The 17359-nt window shown below is 39.9% G+C and overlaps 1 protein-coding gene across 5 annotated transcripts; it reads left to right on the top strand.

Moving 5' to 3' along the window:
• Positions 1-3808: 3808 nt before the first annotated feature.
• CEP15 (centrosomal protein 15) lies at positions 3809-16895 on the top strand. 5 transcript variants are annotated; one of them, XM_087824670.1, is made up of 6 exons: positions 3809-3853; positions 4487-4594; positions 5217-5300; positions 6861-6984; positions 14517-14613; positions 16490-16895. In XM_087824670.1, the coding sequence occupies exons 3-6, from the start codon at positions 5248-5250 to the stop codon at positions 16573-16575; spliced, it is 360 nt and encodes a 119-aa protein (XP_087680796.1). In that variant the 5' UTR covers positions 3809-3853; positions 4487-4594; positions 5217-5247; the 3' UTR covers positions 16576-16895. The 5 variants fall into 5 exon arrangements, with proteins under 5 accessions (XP_087680796.1, XP_016078595.2, XP_016078597.2 ...); XM_016223109.2 differs by having other exon boundaries at positions 14517-14591; XM_016223111.2 differs by having other exon boundaries at positions 5220-5300; positions 14517-14591.
• The last annotated feature ends 464 nt before the right edge of the window (positions 16896-17359 follow it).

Consider the following 17359-nt stretch of genomic DNA (forward strand, 5'->3'; position numbering starts at 1 on the left):
CTACAATGTAAGTAGGGCTGTGATAATATTTCTCTTTTGCAGAGTTTTATCTGATTGGACCTAGATTGATAACTGATTCATTGACAAAAGATCCTAAAGAGGCATCTGGTTGTAAATTCTCTTTGGTCAAAACCCATCAAGGGCCAATTTAAACCATTTCAGATATATTTTCAGTGTGGAATATTTTTTCATAGCAAAATGGACAGTCTACAATTATGGAAAAGGTAACATTCTAATGATTTTATTTCAAAGTGAAAAAAAGCAGAAGAACAGGCAATTGGAGCCACTTTACCAAGTTTCTTCTGGGATTTCCTGCAACAGGAAGATAAACTAACTCCATTTCAAGCATGAGTTTTTTATTTTCTTAGTAATTGTCTACCTAGAGAAAACCCAAAGGAAGTCTAAAAAGACTATGAAAAGACTCTCAACTATAACAGAATTTATTGGCAGTAATTTGGAGTCATTGAAATTGTCAAAGATTCTGAAGTTCTTTTATTTCTTCCTCTCTAAAGATTGTCTTTCCTTTTTCATCCTCAAACCTTCCTTCTCTGTCTTCATTTCTGTTCTCTACCTACCAGTCTCACCTTCTCCAATAACTCATTACTGTCAAACCTTGATTTTAAAGATCTCTGACACCAGAAACGAAATCTTCAAAACTGGGGGAAATGAGAAAACATTCTTCTCAATGCTTCCTTTCCACTGGCCCTCACCCCAGATGTAGTCTCATGCACACACTTGGGTGCATGCTGCCTCCTTCACTCAGAAGACTTCCCGCTCAACTCCCCTGCCCCCTGATGCACCGGGTTACAAAAACAGACCTCCAAATCCCACCCAGTTTCAAAATCCACCTCCCAGTCTTCTGAACTGCTGTCTAGACAATTCCAACTCACAGGGCTCTCTTTTTTCTCTAGCACCCATACAGTCTGCGTGATACTTTTTAATTGTACTTTCTCAATATAACAGTTGTAATTACTTGACTACTAACACCAAACAAACTTGGGCTCATTTACTAGCAGTATGATCTTAAGCCATTTCTCTAAGCCTCAGTTCTCTCAGCTATAAAAATGGGGATAGTAAGATAGAAGTTCAGTACCCTTGCTCACAGGGTTGTTAGAGGATTAGGCAAAGGAATTCATGCAAAGTGCCTAGTACAGAATAAACAGCCAATAAATATTAGTCATTTTTATGTTGTCAGCTGTCATCCTCTAAGGTTGTATTTTTATACCTTACAAATTTTAATAAATATATCCTTATAGAATTTATGACTAAATGACCCAGTACTTTCTCAGTAATGAGGCTACGGGGACAATAATAGCAAGCTGATGCAGAGAACTAGTCCAGGGTTAGGAAAATTAACTTCACTACACATTTACAGAAACCCCCATTACAGGCCAGGAATTACTGAGAAGTTTGCAATAATTTGCAAAGTAGATCATGAATATCTCATCCCAGGAAACACCCAAATTTACCCAATACAGAAGCTGTACAGTAATAGTGTGCACTATCCAGAGGGTCTTCCTCCCTAGTTCCGTGCCTCACAGAATGGCTCAGCTGTGGGTCATGACCTGAGGAGGGGAGCTATCACCACAGACCTCTAAGGAGAGAGTAAGTACTTTTCTGGGAGGCAGTAAAATTATCACTGTCTATGTAGATAACCTCTAAGTGTCTGTGAGGTATTTCAATTACTATTCTCCTAAAACCTGCATGAAAATTTCCAAGGCAGGTAGGTGAGCAAAGTTTATTTTAAGCAACATACAAATATTTAATGTGCATTCTTTCAGTTCTCAATTTCATGCAACCCGTTAGCAACTTAAGAAACACCCTTAAATGTAAACGTAAGTAAAAGATGAACAAGAATGCCTTGAAACCTCTGTTTCATTCCTAGAACACAGGACCAATCAAGGGCCTATTTTTCATGTTTACTAAGAAAAAAATATGGAACAGTTAAGTTAAAGGACCTATGACCTGAAGAAAGACCTTTCTGATGTTATGATGAAATTTCAATTGGGGATTGATTTCATCCATTCATTCAAAATACATTTACTGAGCACTTACATGTCAGGCCATTCTAGTTGCTGAGGACAGAGCAGCAAATAGAAGACGAAAATACCTATTCTTCAAAAGCTGAAAGTCACAGACAGCAGTATGGCGGTTACCAGAAGGAAGGGGGCTGGGGGTGGTAAAGGGGATCAAATATAGGGTGATGGAAGATTTCACTTTGGGCGGTGGGCTCACAATCTAATACACAGATGTTATCATAGAATTGTACACTTGAAACCTATGTAATATTATTAACCAATGTCACCCCAATAGATTTAATTTAAATAAAGAAAGCAAAAATAAAGATCCCAATTTCCTATAAAAAAATACCTGTTCTCAGGGCATTCACATTTTTGTAGGAGTGCACTGGTAAACAAATGAACAAGTGACTATAAGATATGCAGGGGCTGGGCGGGGATAGGCAGCTGGGAGGGGAGGGGGACATCTGTAATAGTGTCAACAATAAGAAGAAAGAAAAATACAGACATGTGGAATGGTGCTGTGTTGTGTAGAAACAGCAGCAGGAGGAGGGCAGAGAGGGGGTGGAGCTGTGGTCTTACACTGGAGGTTCAGGGGATGCTTCTTTGAGGAAACAGCACTGAAAGAGAGGAACTGAGTCCATGCAAGTATCCGGGAAAGGTGCTTTCCATGCGAAGGAAACAAGAAGAGCCACAGTCCCCAAGCTGCGTCTTACGTAGATATTTAGGGAGAAAAAGAATAAAAGAGCCCTGGGTTGGAGTCCCAGCTGTTTGCCTTTTACTAACCTGAACCTTAGGAAGAAGACAACTCTACCTCTCTTGAGCCTCAGTTTTTCCCTGTAATTAAGGGTGGTAGCACGCACCTCACAAAGGTATTTCAAGGGGAAAAGGGACATTTAAGAAGGCACGTTGCCCGGCCGAGCGTGGCTCAGCGGCTGAGCGTCCACCGCGTCGACCTGGGATCCACGCGACCAGGGTTCGATTCCCGGTCAGGGCACATGCCCGGGTTGCGGGCTCCATCAATGACTCTCTCATCATTGATGTTTCTGTCTCTCTCCCTCCCTCTCCTTTCCTCTCTCTGAAATCAATAAAGATATATTTTTTTAAAAAAATACTATAAAAAAGAAAAAAAGAATGCACGTTACAGCACGAAGGAGAGACTCCCAAGTGTGTGCCCTGAGGGCAATGGGAAACTTCATAAAGGCCCTGCTGGCTTCAAGCCGCGACCTGGATAAAAGCCCAAGCCGGGCACCCCTTCTGCCCAGCGAGGATAACGGGCCTATCAGCCGGCACAGCGGACCCCACGAGCGAGACGAGCCGCGTAGACGCAGCGACAGACGCGCACACTCAGGGCGGGGACCGTCCGTTCCCCTGGGTGTCTGACTGCGAGTGGGCAGGGCTCCATTCCTCTGCCCAGCAAGGGGCACCCAGGTGAAGCGCCTCAAGTGAAGCGCTTTCACTGACCGCCAGGTCCACTCAAAAGCGCTGGACTATTGGGAGTTTTTCTTCACATCCATATCGTGACATCCTAACTTCTAAGAAGTCAGCTTCCCTCTCTGAAGCCTTTTGCACACACTCAGGTCCCATCCCATTATAACGGCCTTGAAGTTGAGCTACCGCCAAACGCAGTTTCCCCAGGTCCTGAACCGGCAGCCCCAGGGCTCCCAGAGCGGCGCCGCCCTCACCTCCGGCTCCCGCAGCCTTGTTAACGCCGTGATGACGTCACTAAGAGCCCCGCATGCGCAGAGCCACGGGCGTGGCCACGCCCAGGCCCGCTGAGGCCCAGCCTCCACGCAGCCGCCCCAGCTTTTCCGGAAGAGATCGGAGAGCAGCGGGTGAGGCCCCGGGTCACAGCGCGGGCGGGGCTGGGCTTTCCGAGGGGGCGCTGGCGCCTGCCGGGGCCTGTGGGCACGATGTCCACGGGGAAGAGGGGGGGTGGCGGGGAAAGTTCCTGAGTCCGCTGGGAGTCAGCGGGACCTGGGGTGGGCGGAGGGCTGATGACTGAGAGCTGAGGATCTTCGGTTCAAAAGGCCGGATTCCTCGCGGGGTTCGTCTGAGGCGCCGATGGCGGGCGTCGCAGAAAAGAAGTTACCTCGGGTCAGCTTTAAGGCATTCCCCTGATGCCGCCCTGGAAACTGGGAGGGAGGCAGCGAGAACTGGCCTGCGGGGATTTTAGGGGGAAATATCTGTAACTCGATCCTTGGAGGGTGCGGGGGGACCCTGCGAGCGGTTTCTGTCCTCGGTGCTGAAGACAAGACCGCGGTCCCCGCGGAGGAATCGCTGCGGGGCGGGGCGGTGTTGGCGATTCCCGGGCTGGGCTCGTGCCTACACTCGGACGAGTGTGCTCAATCTTTCCATCAGCACAAGGACACATGGGCGATCAGCAACCTGTGTCGCATTTCGTAAAATTTAGGAAAGCCAGTGCTTCATTCCAGGAAGGAACTTTATTCCTGTCTTTTCTCCCTTAGGGCTGGCACCCTCAACTTTCGCACCCAATCAGATGATTTGCCTTCAGGCCCCAAGCCTTTCAGAACATCTCGCTAGACCTCTGTATTCGCCCAGGCTCTGCAGCCAAGGTGAGCTTGCTCATGTGCCATGAAAATGGGCTTCCCAAACTTCCCAAATGAGAACCCTGAGCAGCCAAGGTAAGGTGAAGGGACCAATGGTGCCACCCCCCCCCCCATCCCCCAGTTACACATAAAAAACACTTTCCTATTTGGACAAGAGATGGTAGGACTGGGCAGACTTCCAATAAAGGAAAGACCATGAATTTCCACTTGGTTCTCAGACTTGTTTGCGTGTGTGTGAGTGCACACGCATGAGAGACGCTGTTCCTGTGTTGAATTTTACACAGTAGATATTTTTCTTTCTGTTGATTCAATAAAATGTTTACTAGTGTTAGTACCAGCTGCTTGTTTGTTTTGAATTCTGTTTAAGGTTAAAATGTGTATGTGGGGCAGGGGGCTGTGAAATGTGTTGCATTTACCTGGTGCACAGTATTCTTAGATGCATCTGGCTTAAGAAAAACTGTGCATTGTAAGTAAAAATGTTTTTAAGTTAAATCTTTCATTTTATACATTATTACATCTCAAGTTTTATTTTTCTCTTCTGAGAGAACCAATGGGTTGAGGTACTAAAACGACCAAATGTTGCAAAGCTGAGGACATGGTAGAAGTAACTCTAAATGTTTTTATTTAGCAGGAAGCTTATAAGGCAGCTTTAACTAAAGATGACTTCCTTGTTTGCTCAAGAAATTCGCCTTTCTAAAAGACATGAAGAAATGTAAGTTTTTTTAAAAGGCTAATCTAAATGTATAAATTGTACTGACTGTTAGTGAAACAGGAAGACTTAAAAATCTAAAAGTGTGTCATTTCAATTTTCTGATACTTGAGAGATTTTGGTCTTAGGGAATGTCATTGTCTCTTAAGAATAACAAGGATTAAAAGGTATAATTACATTGTATATGTTTTTGCTTTTGTTACTAATATCTAGATAATTTCATCCTTCCTCTCACCCTTTTTAGGCCTCACACTGGTAATTAATGGACTTCTCTAAGCCTCTTACCCTAAGCCAGCTTCATGGGTATGTGACCTGTGCAGCCACAGGCCCTGCATTTGGTTTAATTCTCTAATGTTGCACTCTTGAAATCGCTAATACTTTTTAACAAGGGGCCTCACATTTTCATTCTGCACTGGGCTCTGCGATCATAGAGCCAGCCTTGTACTTACACTTGGTATCAACCTTTCTGCACCTCTGACTGTGGGCTCTCATTTTCCTTTCCTTTGGTTCATTACCAGGCCCTCTTCCTTGCCCTTTGACGATACTTTATTTACAAAAAGGACTGTTCAAATACCAAATTTTAGTTCTATCCTCAATAACAGTTCTGTGGAACGATGAAACAGTGTTTCTTGAGAATCTCCACAACTATTTGGGAAATGGTTACTTTATTATATATATATATGACTTACCTGTTTTTTCTCATCTGACATATTTACTTAGTAATCATTTAAGAGGACCAAAAACTTGGAAACTGAGCGTTGGACCAGTGAGAAACTTTTGAAGTATATTATATGTAACAAATAGTTTGATAATTCACATACAACTTTTTACATCTTCCTTCAATTGCTGATTTACCTTGTGAGTATGCATACATATAGCCTCTCACTCATCTATGGAACCATCATCTTTCTCTTGGCAAAAGAGGAAAAAAATATTTTTATTGCTTCTTCAAACATATGGAAGTTTAGCACAATTCTAAATGTGTAACATGAGCTTCAGGGGTATTGAAGTGTTAAGCAGAAGGTTTTGTATAGCAAGTTATATCGATGTGTGTGTGTGTGTGTGTGTGTGTGTGTGTGTGTGTGTGTGTGTAGGTATATATAAGTATATACAAAGTATGTACAAAGGGATGTGTATTACAGTTTGCATTTTCAGGTTTTGTATAGCAAGTTATATCGATGTGTGTGTGTGTGTGTGTGTGTAGGTATATATAAGTATATACAAAGTATGTACAAAGGGATGTGTATTACAGTTTGCATTTTCACCAAAAATTAAAACATATTTTCAACACTTTAAAATAATTGCATAAGACCAGAGGGGCTATAAAAGACAGAAGCATGTACTTATGGTATATATGTTAATAAAAATCAGTCATTTTATCCAGATTTAAGACTTATTGAACTACCTAAGTTTTTCACTGTCTTATTAATTGACATAGTAATTGGCTTTCAAAATTGAATACAAAGTGAAGTACAATTAAGAAATGAATGTTTTATACTGGTCAAGCAATAAAATGTCTCCTTCTAAAAAAACTTTATACATAGTAATCTTCATTTTTTCTAGAGTATCACAAAGATTAAAGTTACTTCAGCAAATGAAGAATAAATTTGGAGATCAAAACAAGGAAAAGGCATCTCAGATTCAAGCAGCTGAGACTGCTTTTAAAAGGAACCTTAGCCTTTTAAAGGTAAGTTTCCATGACTTGAGTATAGAGTTTTTTCACACCTTTTCAAAAAGGTTTCAAGTGAAGTTCATAATTTTGATTTATATAATGTCTTTGAGGGAATAAGTAGAATTAATGAAGCATCATCTATTTTGTAGACCCATGTTAGTTAGATAAGTATCATATGGATTCTCATTTTTTAAATGGAAAGAAGTGAAGTTTGCCTAAGCTAAACGTTCTCAATCAACCGGAAAAATCAATGACTACAGAAGGAATTTTAAGGTCATCTTATCTGTAGTAAGTAATAAATACATCTTTTATCTTCTCTTTGTAGGGAGACCTTGAAATACCATCAAGTACCTATACTGTATTTAGATACAACTCAAAACTGTTCAATATAAAAATAAGAATGATTTGATTTCACCTTAGTGGGGCCACAGTCCACATAGAATTCGTATCTAAGATAACAGACTTTCAGGATCCCTCTCAATGGCGATGGAGGGGGTGGTCAAAGTGTGCAATTGCGCAGGGCCTCACCATTTGGCCAATGTGCCCACTTGGAGTAAAATCATATGTGTAACATTTTTTGGCTGCTTGCTATACTTTGCTTCCAGAATTGTGTGGCTTCATCCATAATTAAAACCCTAAAAGTTTGCTTCCAGTCAAGCTTCCAAGAGATCCTATGACTAAAACATTTGGTAGGAAGGCTATATTATTTAAGTTATAAAGCAGTGTTTTCAGCTTTTTATTGTTAAATATTTTCATCGATAGGCATGATATAGTTATCTCCTGTCCTCACTAGAGGATGAAGGAAGAGGAAAATTCAGTCATCTTCTCAGCTTCTGGCAGTTTGAGCCACAGTAATTTAAGTCACAGCCATAGTGCTACCAAAGCATTCTATGTTGCCATATGTCTTACTTGCCCAATGGTTTCTGCAATATTTATTTTTAAATGGAAATATATAGGATAATCTGGAATTTGCTGTGAAAAGTCAGAAAAACTAAATTAGAAGGCTTGAAGGCTTGGTTGCCACTCCAGCAAGGGCAGGTAATATTTGGTTTTCAAGCATCTTTTAATGAGCAAGTATTTGATGAATGCCCAGAGAGGGTCCTTACTATTGAGCTAGTTCTGGTTAGAAAGTGGGAACAACAAAATAAATATAAATTAGAGTTCTTTACCTCAAGTAGCTAACAGGCTTAGTTGATGGTGTAAGGTTGTCACACACAAAATATGACCCTTTATAGGATCAAACATTAAGTTATGTGGACTACTCAGCACTCATATTCAAGGAGTAAGTGTAAAAAATCTTTGAGAGCTCACATCTTCTACAGGTCTCAGAGGAAGCTAAGCTGGAGCTGTTTAAACAGGCAGAAGAAGGCAAGGCATTCTGCTGGATGGTTGCAGAAGAGCCTACAGAATGAGTGGCCCTATGAATGTTCATGGGACCATGAGCTAATAACTAGCTTGGAAAGTCACAGGAAAAGGTTGGATATGTATTGTGAGATCAAATGAATAAGTTGAGACTTGATACATAGAGATAACATAGTACTGAAAGTCTTTGAACAAAAGAAAAAGACTTATGTAAGAAACATATGAGTGGCCTTTTAAGATATTTTAAGGAGGATTCATTTGCTATTTAGATACAAAGTGATTTCGAGAATGAAGAGATTGGATCTAATAGCTATAAAAAAGCTGTCATGTCTAGAAGGAAAGAATGAACCATTTCATAGTCACCAGAAACCAGTGTGATATGGTATTTCCCCCAATTATCAAAGTAATATATTCTTACTGCAAAAAACATGAGAACAAAGAAGATGAAATAACTTACTTATCCTGCCCATCTAGGAATTAATATATTTTTGTATATTTCCTTAGTCTTTTAATAAACATTTATTGAGTACCTATTACATCCCAGATACAGATACTGTCTTTTCCCTGTCTTTGTTTTACATATTTTGAATAATTGTGTATGCAATTTTTTATCCTGCTTTCTCTCACATTTTTTTTAACTTTGGAAATAATTTTAATGACTCTATTATAGAAATTATTGCAAAAGTAAAATAAGCAGGACTTGATTACAGGATTTTGAGTTGGGAGAGACTTTAAAAAGTATATAGATTAGATTGTCATTTACAGGTTTTCAATTTTATTTATTTATTTTTTTTTAGCATAGGAACTTTTCCAAAGATGTAAAACAGATAAAAATGGACAGCTTTGGTCCAAAGCCCCACCCATTTAGCCCTTCTTTGCCTGCCTGCTGTGGCTCTAAGGAACTGTGAAAACCATTAATTTAGAGATGAGGAAACCGTAACTACTCCCAATACCCCTTGTCAAGAACAGGTTAAGTTACATCAGGATGTGTACTTAGTGCAGAACATGCTTCAAACATGGCTCCATTAAAACGTGGAAGCAGTCCTGTGAAGACAGTGGTAGCAACATAAGGATGACCTATCTCACCAACCATTGCTCGACCGTATTTAGGTGTTCTGGCCAACATGACAGACACTGAAGGGGAGTGAGCTTTCACTTTTGGAAAGGAAGTGTAACACTAGCATTTTAAAACAGGATGGTTATATACTAAAGGCCAAAATTGTTTTAAAACTAGTATATTATGATTTGAGCAAAATTAATGGATAAAAGGTAAACATAAAATCAATAGCAATCCTATAGCTAGGCTGGAAAATATGAGAGATAACTTTCACATTAGCAATAAAATTACAAAATACTTGGGAATACTCTTAATAAGGGGTATGCATGATTTGTATAAAAACAATTATTATGTTTTAGTGGAAGACTCAAGAGGAAACTTAAATGGAGATACACGCCTTAATCCTGACTGGGGAGTACTACGTTTCTAAACTCAGTTATCATAAAGTTATTTTTAGATTTAATAAAATCCCAACAAAATGTGTATCAAACCCCCAAAAATTTCTCTAAATGCATTTGTAAAATTAATTAGCAGGAATATCAATATTTTTTAAAGAGGAGCAATGAGAGACTAATCCCATCAAAGATTCAAACATATTAGCTAAAGAATGAACATGAATAAAAGTAGTGACCTAAACTCACAGTGAAGGTTTCAAGAGCAAATACTGTAACAGCTAGTGGACTTTGAGAACAGGCTGAGTGGGCTTTCCCTGTTAGTATTAAAATGAAATTTACCTGCCTTTTACAAACAAACATGATTGGTATGGATTTGTAGGAGAGAAGATTTTGTTCCTCTCTCTACCTTTATCCTCACAAAACTTACTCTTACCCAAAAAGGGCAGTTTTGTGGTAATGGACGTCATCTCGGGAGGAAGGTGGACTAGCACTCCAGGGCAAGGGTGAACGGGAGAGTGCCACAGCAGCTTAGCCCTGCATGAGGGCTTCCAGGCAGGCCTGTCCTGGAAGCCTTCACAGGGCAGTTGACCGTTAGAGCCTTCAGCCAACTGCCTGCCACCCAGATGGCCAGTGACTCACAGGTCCACGTCGGTGCTCTTTCCTCCTCACATCTCTCACTTTCTCCAATTCAATGAAGAATACCTTTAATGAATGTTTAAGTGTTCCTTGGACCTCATGCTTTAGTATCTTATTTTTTCTATCCCAGAAATTGCACCTCAGCAGATTAAAAGATTAAGCCCAGCCCAGCCATAGCCTGGTTCATGCTATATTTATTTATTTATTTTTAAGCCTCACCTGAGGATATTTTTTCATTGCTTTTCAGAGAGAATATACGCTATACATTTACAGGGCGATACATATTGCTGGGTTGGGAGAGAGGGACATCTGTGGGGAAGGGAAAGATCTGTCCATGAATTTTTGTGTTCCTGTTTCACCGTTCCCCATCATGAGTCAGCTAATCTACACAGGCTGATGAATCCTGCCACTGTGTAACACTTACACCATCATACACACTGGAAACTGTGTTTTAATTGTCATGAAAATTTTCAAACCATGTAGAAGAGGGAATAGAAGAATGTACTTCCACCAGATTCAATAATTAGCAAACACGGCCACTCATGTTTCACCCATACACCTCACCTCCAACCCCAGCACCTCAGATTATTATTTTTTTAATATTTAAGAGAGAGAGGGGAAGGGAGAGGGAGGGAGAAATAGAAACATCAATGATGAGTCATTGATCAGCTGCCTCCTGCATGCCCCCTGCTGGAGATTGAGCCCAGGCATGTGCCCTGACCGGGAATTGAACCAGGATCTCCTGGATCCTAGGTAGATGCTCAACCCCTGAGCCATGTCAGCCGGGCCCCTCAGATTATTTTGAAGCTAATCTTCAACAACACATTGTTTCATCTGCTCATTTTATCATCTCTACATTACTTCAGTGTTTATCACTAAAAGAGAAGGACTATTTAAGCAAAATCACAATATCATCAATCTAAGAAATTTACAATTATTCCTCAAATATCCAGTCAGGATTCAAATTTCCCTGATTAACTTATAAACATGTCTTTACATTTGTTTGAATCAGGATCCAAATAAAATCCATCACTGACATGACAACAATGTGGTGACTGTGGGAGGAGGGAGAGTGGGTGGAGGTAGAAGAGGGTATGGCAGATAAATTTTGGTGATGGGAAAAAATTAAATTTAAAAAAGTATCCTGCTTAAAAAACCAAACAAAATCCAATCTGTGATTGATTAGAGTCCTGAATCTCTAAGAGCCCCCCTGCCCTTTTAATTTCTTTGTTGAAGGAATTGGATCATTTGCCCTATAGTTTCCCATGGTCCAGGTACTGCTAATTACATTGTTGAGGTATCATTTGGTATGTTCCTGATTCCCAGAATTCCTATAAACTGTTAACCAAAGTTGTGCAGTGCAACAGAAATATAATGTGAGCTCCATATGTAATTATAAATTTTCTAGTAAACTCTTTTAATAAAGTCACATGAAATAGATTAAAATGTTAGTAAAATTAATTTCATTACATATAAAATATTGTTTCAGATATAATTGCTAGTCCTTCTGGCAGTATACAGTCAAAGACATTTTTCAGTCAGGCTAAGAAATTCACATTAGCAATAAAATTATAAAATATTTGGGAATGCTCTTAATAAGGGGTATGCATGATTTGAATAAAATCATGGGTATCAATTATTTTTTAATCTAGGTAAGGACATATTTAAAGTATTTTTTAGCAAAACTAATCAGTTTCATGTTCAGTATGAAGTAAAATGAGAGATCGTCTAGGCATAAGTCCAAGTAAGTATTCAGTACATATTGTTGACTGATAGGTGTAATGATAAGGCCATCGCATTGGGAAGGAGGTGGAGAGGCCAGAGGAGACATCCCGAAGCTTTGAACTTTTAACGGCAGGGAATAAGAGTTGTTGAAGATACTGGGTGGCTGGGTGAACAGAATCCCCACTATTATACATACAGTACATCCAGTAGCAAGATGTTTGGTTTTATTAGGCTGAGAAGTAAGGGTAGGAGGAAGAGTTACCCATCCTTCTACTCTACATGCACAGCTGAAGCTAGAGAAGAGACAGTGTTGGAGGGAAAAAAGGTGAAAAGACAATGGATGTCACAAGTCTTAAGAAAGCCCACACATAGGATAAAAGAAAAATAAAGGAGCCAGCTGAGAAGACGAGTCAGAGAGGAAAGCAAGACATCCAAAAAGTGAAACCTCACTTCAGGAGGAAGTCCTCTGGAGGATGACCGCCTCCCATGGAAATGCTGCAGAGGTGACAATCCCTCACCCAGGCCTGCTTTACCAGGCCATGTGTCCCCATATGTATCTGCTCTTCTGTAAGAGATATTTGGTGTCCTTGTTTTCTGATCTTTAAGAAAAGTGTTTATAATCTTGTCTACAGATTCTAGTGACACCCAGATCCACCATTAACAATTTTATGCCCTAGCCGGTGTGGCTCAGCCTGCACACCAAAGGGTCATGGGTTCAATTCCCAGTCAAGGGCACATACCTGGGTTGCAGGTTTGATCCCCACTCGCCCCTGGGGTGCATGTAGGAGGCAACCAATCAATGTGTCTCTCTCACATTGATGTTTCTCCCTCCCTCCCCTCCTCTAAAAAAAAAAAAAAAAATCAATGGAAAAAATATCCTCAGGTAAGGATTAACAAAAAAAACAACCTTATAACTAACTGTTCTTTACAATAATGATATACTTAGGGTTGTGATTTTATTCTATTTGTTTTATAAAAGTAAAAAGTAATTTTTCCAGAACTTTGTAAAATCTCAATATAATCACACAAGAGTTAGTCTCTTATCTGCTGGAGCATCGGCATCAAAAGCTCCTTAGCACATGTCTTAGATGTAAACTTCTGGAACAGGATCAACATGCTAATAGATGGGCTTTTTATCCCTAAATTGATGCTTTTCCCCTTCAAATCACCTTCCTCTAGACAGCAGGTGCATTAATGGCTGTGCAACTTTGGGGAGTCCCTTTAGGGAATTTCCTGTTTTTCCCTTTTGCATTTCACACCCATTCCGTGCTCCCCGCCGCTGCCATCTGCCATCCCTTTTCTTCTGTTCAGCATTGGCTTCTTCACACCCACTCCCACGCCCTCTCCCTCTCCCTCCGTCTGTCCAACAGCCCTGTACTGAGATTGCTCCAGTGCTTGTACATGGATCAGAGAACTTTCCTTTCTATCAAATCACTAAGCTCAAAGGAGAGACAAAATTTACATGGACTTCAGCCAAGGCCTCCGTGAACCTTACAAACAGAAGCACAAGACAGCTCGGGTGCTGATGGGGAGCATTAATTTAAACAGAACTCACATGTTAAACAGAACTGCTATAGAGGTGCTACATTTCTGGGCATGAACGTCATACAAGCATCAAGGTAAAGTCTTTCCCAGGGTATGAATTAAGTTTAATTACCCTTGTGTTGCTGCAATAGTAACAGGAAATACACACATCCACAAGTTCAGCTCCACATTAAAGCACAGTGTTTGAATGCCATCGGCTGAAGGATACACTACCGAGCAATAAAACCTGCCACAAGATAACAGAAATCTAGGACTGGAAATCTAGACAGAGTGAAAAGGTTCTTGTTGCAAAGCACTGAGGTACCTTACTGACCTTTTAAATACGAGGAGTATTTGCATAAGTATAAAATGCTAAAAAGTGGAATATTGAACAAGTGAGATATGTCATAAAATATCATTTACATGATCCAGACGGACTTGATCTCTTTACTTTTAAGGTTAGCACAGCGTGGGGCTGGGTATATGACTGTTTTTAGTATCTGAATATTTGACTGTTTTATCCATCTGGCTGTTTTTAATGATTTGAGAGCTAAGTTGGTGCTCTGAGCAGTTTTAGAGGAAGTTTTTTTGCAAGAATTACTGACACTGTTTAAAATAAGACAGAACTTAGAAGTGCCCCCTGCCTTTTACTTTAAAATAAGCCCTGCACTCTGCATTTGAAACTAAATAATTAAGCAATGATCAGCTCTCCTACTTCAGTTCAAACTGTTTCCGAGGAGAGTCCAGGCGAGAGATTTGGGATATGGATAAAGCTACTGCAGGTGCCATTTGTGTGTGGTGTAGAAGTGGTAAATGCATTTTGTTTTAAATGCTGGTGTCTGTTACAGGATATAGAAGCAGCAGAAAAGTCTTTGCAGACCCGGAGTCACCCACTTCCACTGCCTGAGGTGATTTCTCTTGAGGTGAGAATCTTAAGGAACAAAGGTAAAGGAAGGACCTCTCATTGTAAATTAACTAGTGGTTAAATGTGTGTATTTCCAAGATTGATTTATTCAATTAAGTAAGATGTCTGATCTTTATGTCCACAGAGCCATACTTTGTACATAGTAGGCAATTGATAAGTATCTTGATTTAAAAAAATATTTTATCAAGTGAAAATTTTATAAAGATCTTGCCTTTCCACCTAGTCACTTAGAAACAACTATCCTGTTAAACTCTGACAGACAATACTCACTACTGTCAAGATGACAACATGCCTAGACAAAGTGCTTTTCCTGTTGTCTGATGTCACATGTAGCAAGCAGTTCAGCCCTTCACCAAAAACTCAACCAATGCTACTTAAATGCATTTTATGCAGTATAGTGTGGCTTTTGTCTGTTTTATTTTGCTCAGTGCAAGAACAGATTGGGAAGATGGGTGGCAAAAATAAACCGTATTTGGCATATGAATGTATTTTTGATGAAAGGGAATTTACTACATATAGAATAGTTTGATTTGATATTTTTAATGACCTTTTTCAAATACAGTTTTGCTTGCTGCTTAATCAGGGATGTGAACAGACTGAAATTTAAAGGCTGAGAATTTGCCCCTTAATTTTCTGTGTCATCTGGAGTAATAAGAAAAGCCCATGATCAAGGAGAGAAAAAACCCTGGTACAAAGTTGCACCCTGGGCATGTCTTTCTTTGTTGAGTTCTCCAATACCTTCCTCTGGCCCATACAGGGCCCACACAATAGGGGTTAATCTAGCCGTGAATGGTGGAGAAGCTCCCAACCACAGACCTCGGTGGTCTTTTTCTTAACTAGTCCCGCACAGCAGGATGACCTTTAGTTTGTATGTCAGGCTGTTTCTCAGACCACATGCACAGATGCAGAGATATGTAGAATCCCTCACCATTTTCAATTCCTAGGGCCCCTGGAACTTTTAAATGCTCAGAGTGAATCGTTATGTGTTCTTAATGCTGTCTTAACTCTGGCTGAATTTCCCAGAATGTGACTGCTGGTGATGACCTAATACAAAATGCTCCCCTGTGACACAGAGCTTTGGGCAGGTTACTTTTCTTGACCTTCTTAGGACAGACACCCAAGAAACCATTAAAGCTCATGCACATGATATGGTGAAGTTGTATGAGCTTCTATAAGTTACAGCTGGCTAGAGCCAGGCCAGCGACACAGCATCTCAACTTCCAAGTCATTTCAATTAAAAAATGGTTAAGTGATCTTGATATTATTTTTTCATACAAAAAAAAGGAAAATAAAAATTTGTCATATGAAATGCTTTGTTAAAAGATACAGGAGATGCATTTTTTAATGTTTTCCCCTGTGTAATTCAGCGGTCAATTCACCTGAATCCTGTACTATAACATACTAGTTACATTTACATTTGAGTTTCTGATTTCATTCCAGGTCAAATCTTTTTATGTTAACTTTAAAGTAGTTAGTGTTTAATCATTTTATTGTAATAATTTTAGTGGGGGTAATCACTTGGTATGAGATTTGGAACATTAAACAAAAACATTTAATGACTGCAGCCATAAATGATAATACTGGTAATAGTCACAAGGTTGACCACAAGAGGGCGTGCAAAATCACAATAAAGTTCTGAAACCTGTAATTCTGCCAGGCTCTGGTTTTACTGAGAAATTTGAAAATTAACACTAGTAAGTAGCCAGATTTTTTTCCTAAAATTAACATAAAATATTCTGTGGAGGAAGTGCATTCTACGTGTGTGTGTGTGTGCGTGTGTGTGTACACACGCACACACACACACACACAGTTAAGTGAATAAACATTTAGACTATTATGAAGAGCCAAGTTCAATTGCTTGATATGCTTTCTTACTTTTGGATGTTTTTTTCCTAGACTCTTTACTGGGCATCAGTAGAAGAATATATTCCCAAATGGGAACAGTTTCTTTTAGGAAGAGCACCATATCCTATTGGTGTTGAAAATCAAAATGAAGCAGAAAATGCCATTCGAAACACGACACAGTGATAACTTCACATTCTAGTTCAAAAACTGTGTTTAGTAAAGCTGAATATTAAAGAATATGCGGGTCATTGCAGGAATTTTAAGAATCCAATATATTCTTATTGCTTCATTACATCCTCGAAGACAATAAAGACATGAGAATCTACTGGAAGGTCTCAGGTTAGCCCTAGAGACCTACTGCTCTCTCAAGGTCATGACTTTGTTTCTACCAAACCCATGCAAGTAGGAAAAACTAATATTGAAAAGTGGACTGTTTATTAAAGAAATCGCTAAATGAGTGGTGTGTGTCTTATTTTTAAATCATCATTTAGTCATTCTCATTTAAACAATGAATACCAATTGTTAGTTCTGATCTGACATTTTCTAGAATCTTTACTTTTCGGTTATTATGGAGACAAGACACAGGATCAAAGTGGTTGGTAGCTCACTATTTTAATTTCTTTTAACAAATGAAAATATAGTGACACTAGCTTTACTATAACAATATTTATCAGAAAATAGGTTCGGAGGATTTTGTTCCTCTGCAATAATCATACCCCTCAAAGTTCAGCAGGAAACAACTGAACTATAAAGCATTTGGTAAGTAGCCAGTTTCAGCAGCACTCAGACTGGGTTCTGAAAGAGGACACCCGCTAGAGCTGGGGGTGGTTGCTGGATGTCGACTTGCCAGCTCCGAGAGTGCAAATAGCTCCTCTCTCATCCTTTCGTCTTTGGACTTGCCCTTCCCTCTCCCTTCTACCT

This window comes from Miniopterus natalensis, chromosome 15 (assembly GCF_054644295.1).
Source record: "Miniopterus natalensis isolate mMinNat1 chromosome 15, mMinNat1.hap1, whole genome shotgun sequence".
Lineage (NCBI taxonomy): Eukaryota > Metazoa > Chordata > Mammalia > Chiroptera > Miniopteridae > Miniopterus > Miniopterus natalensis.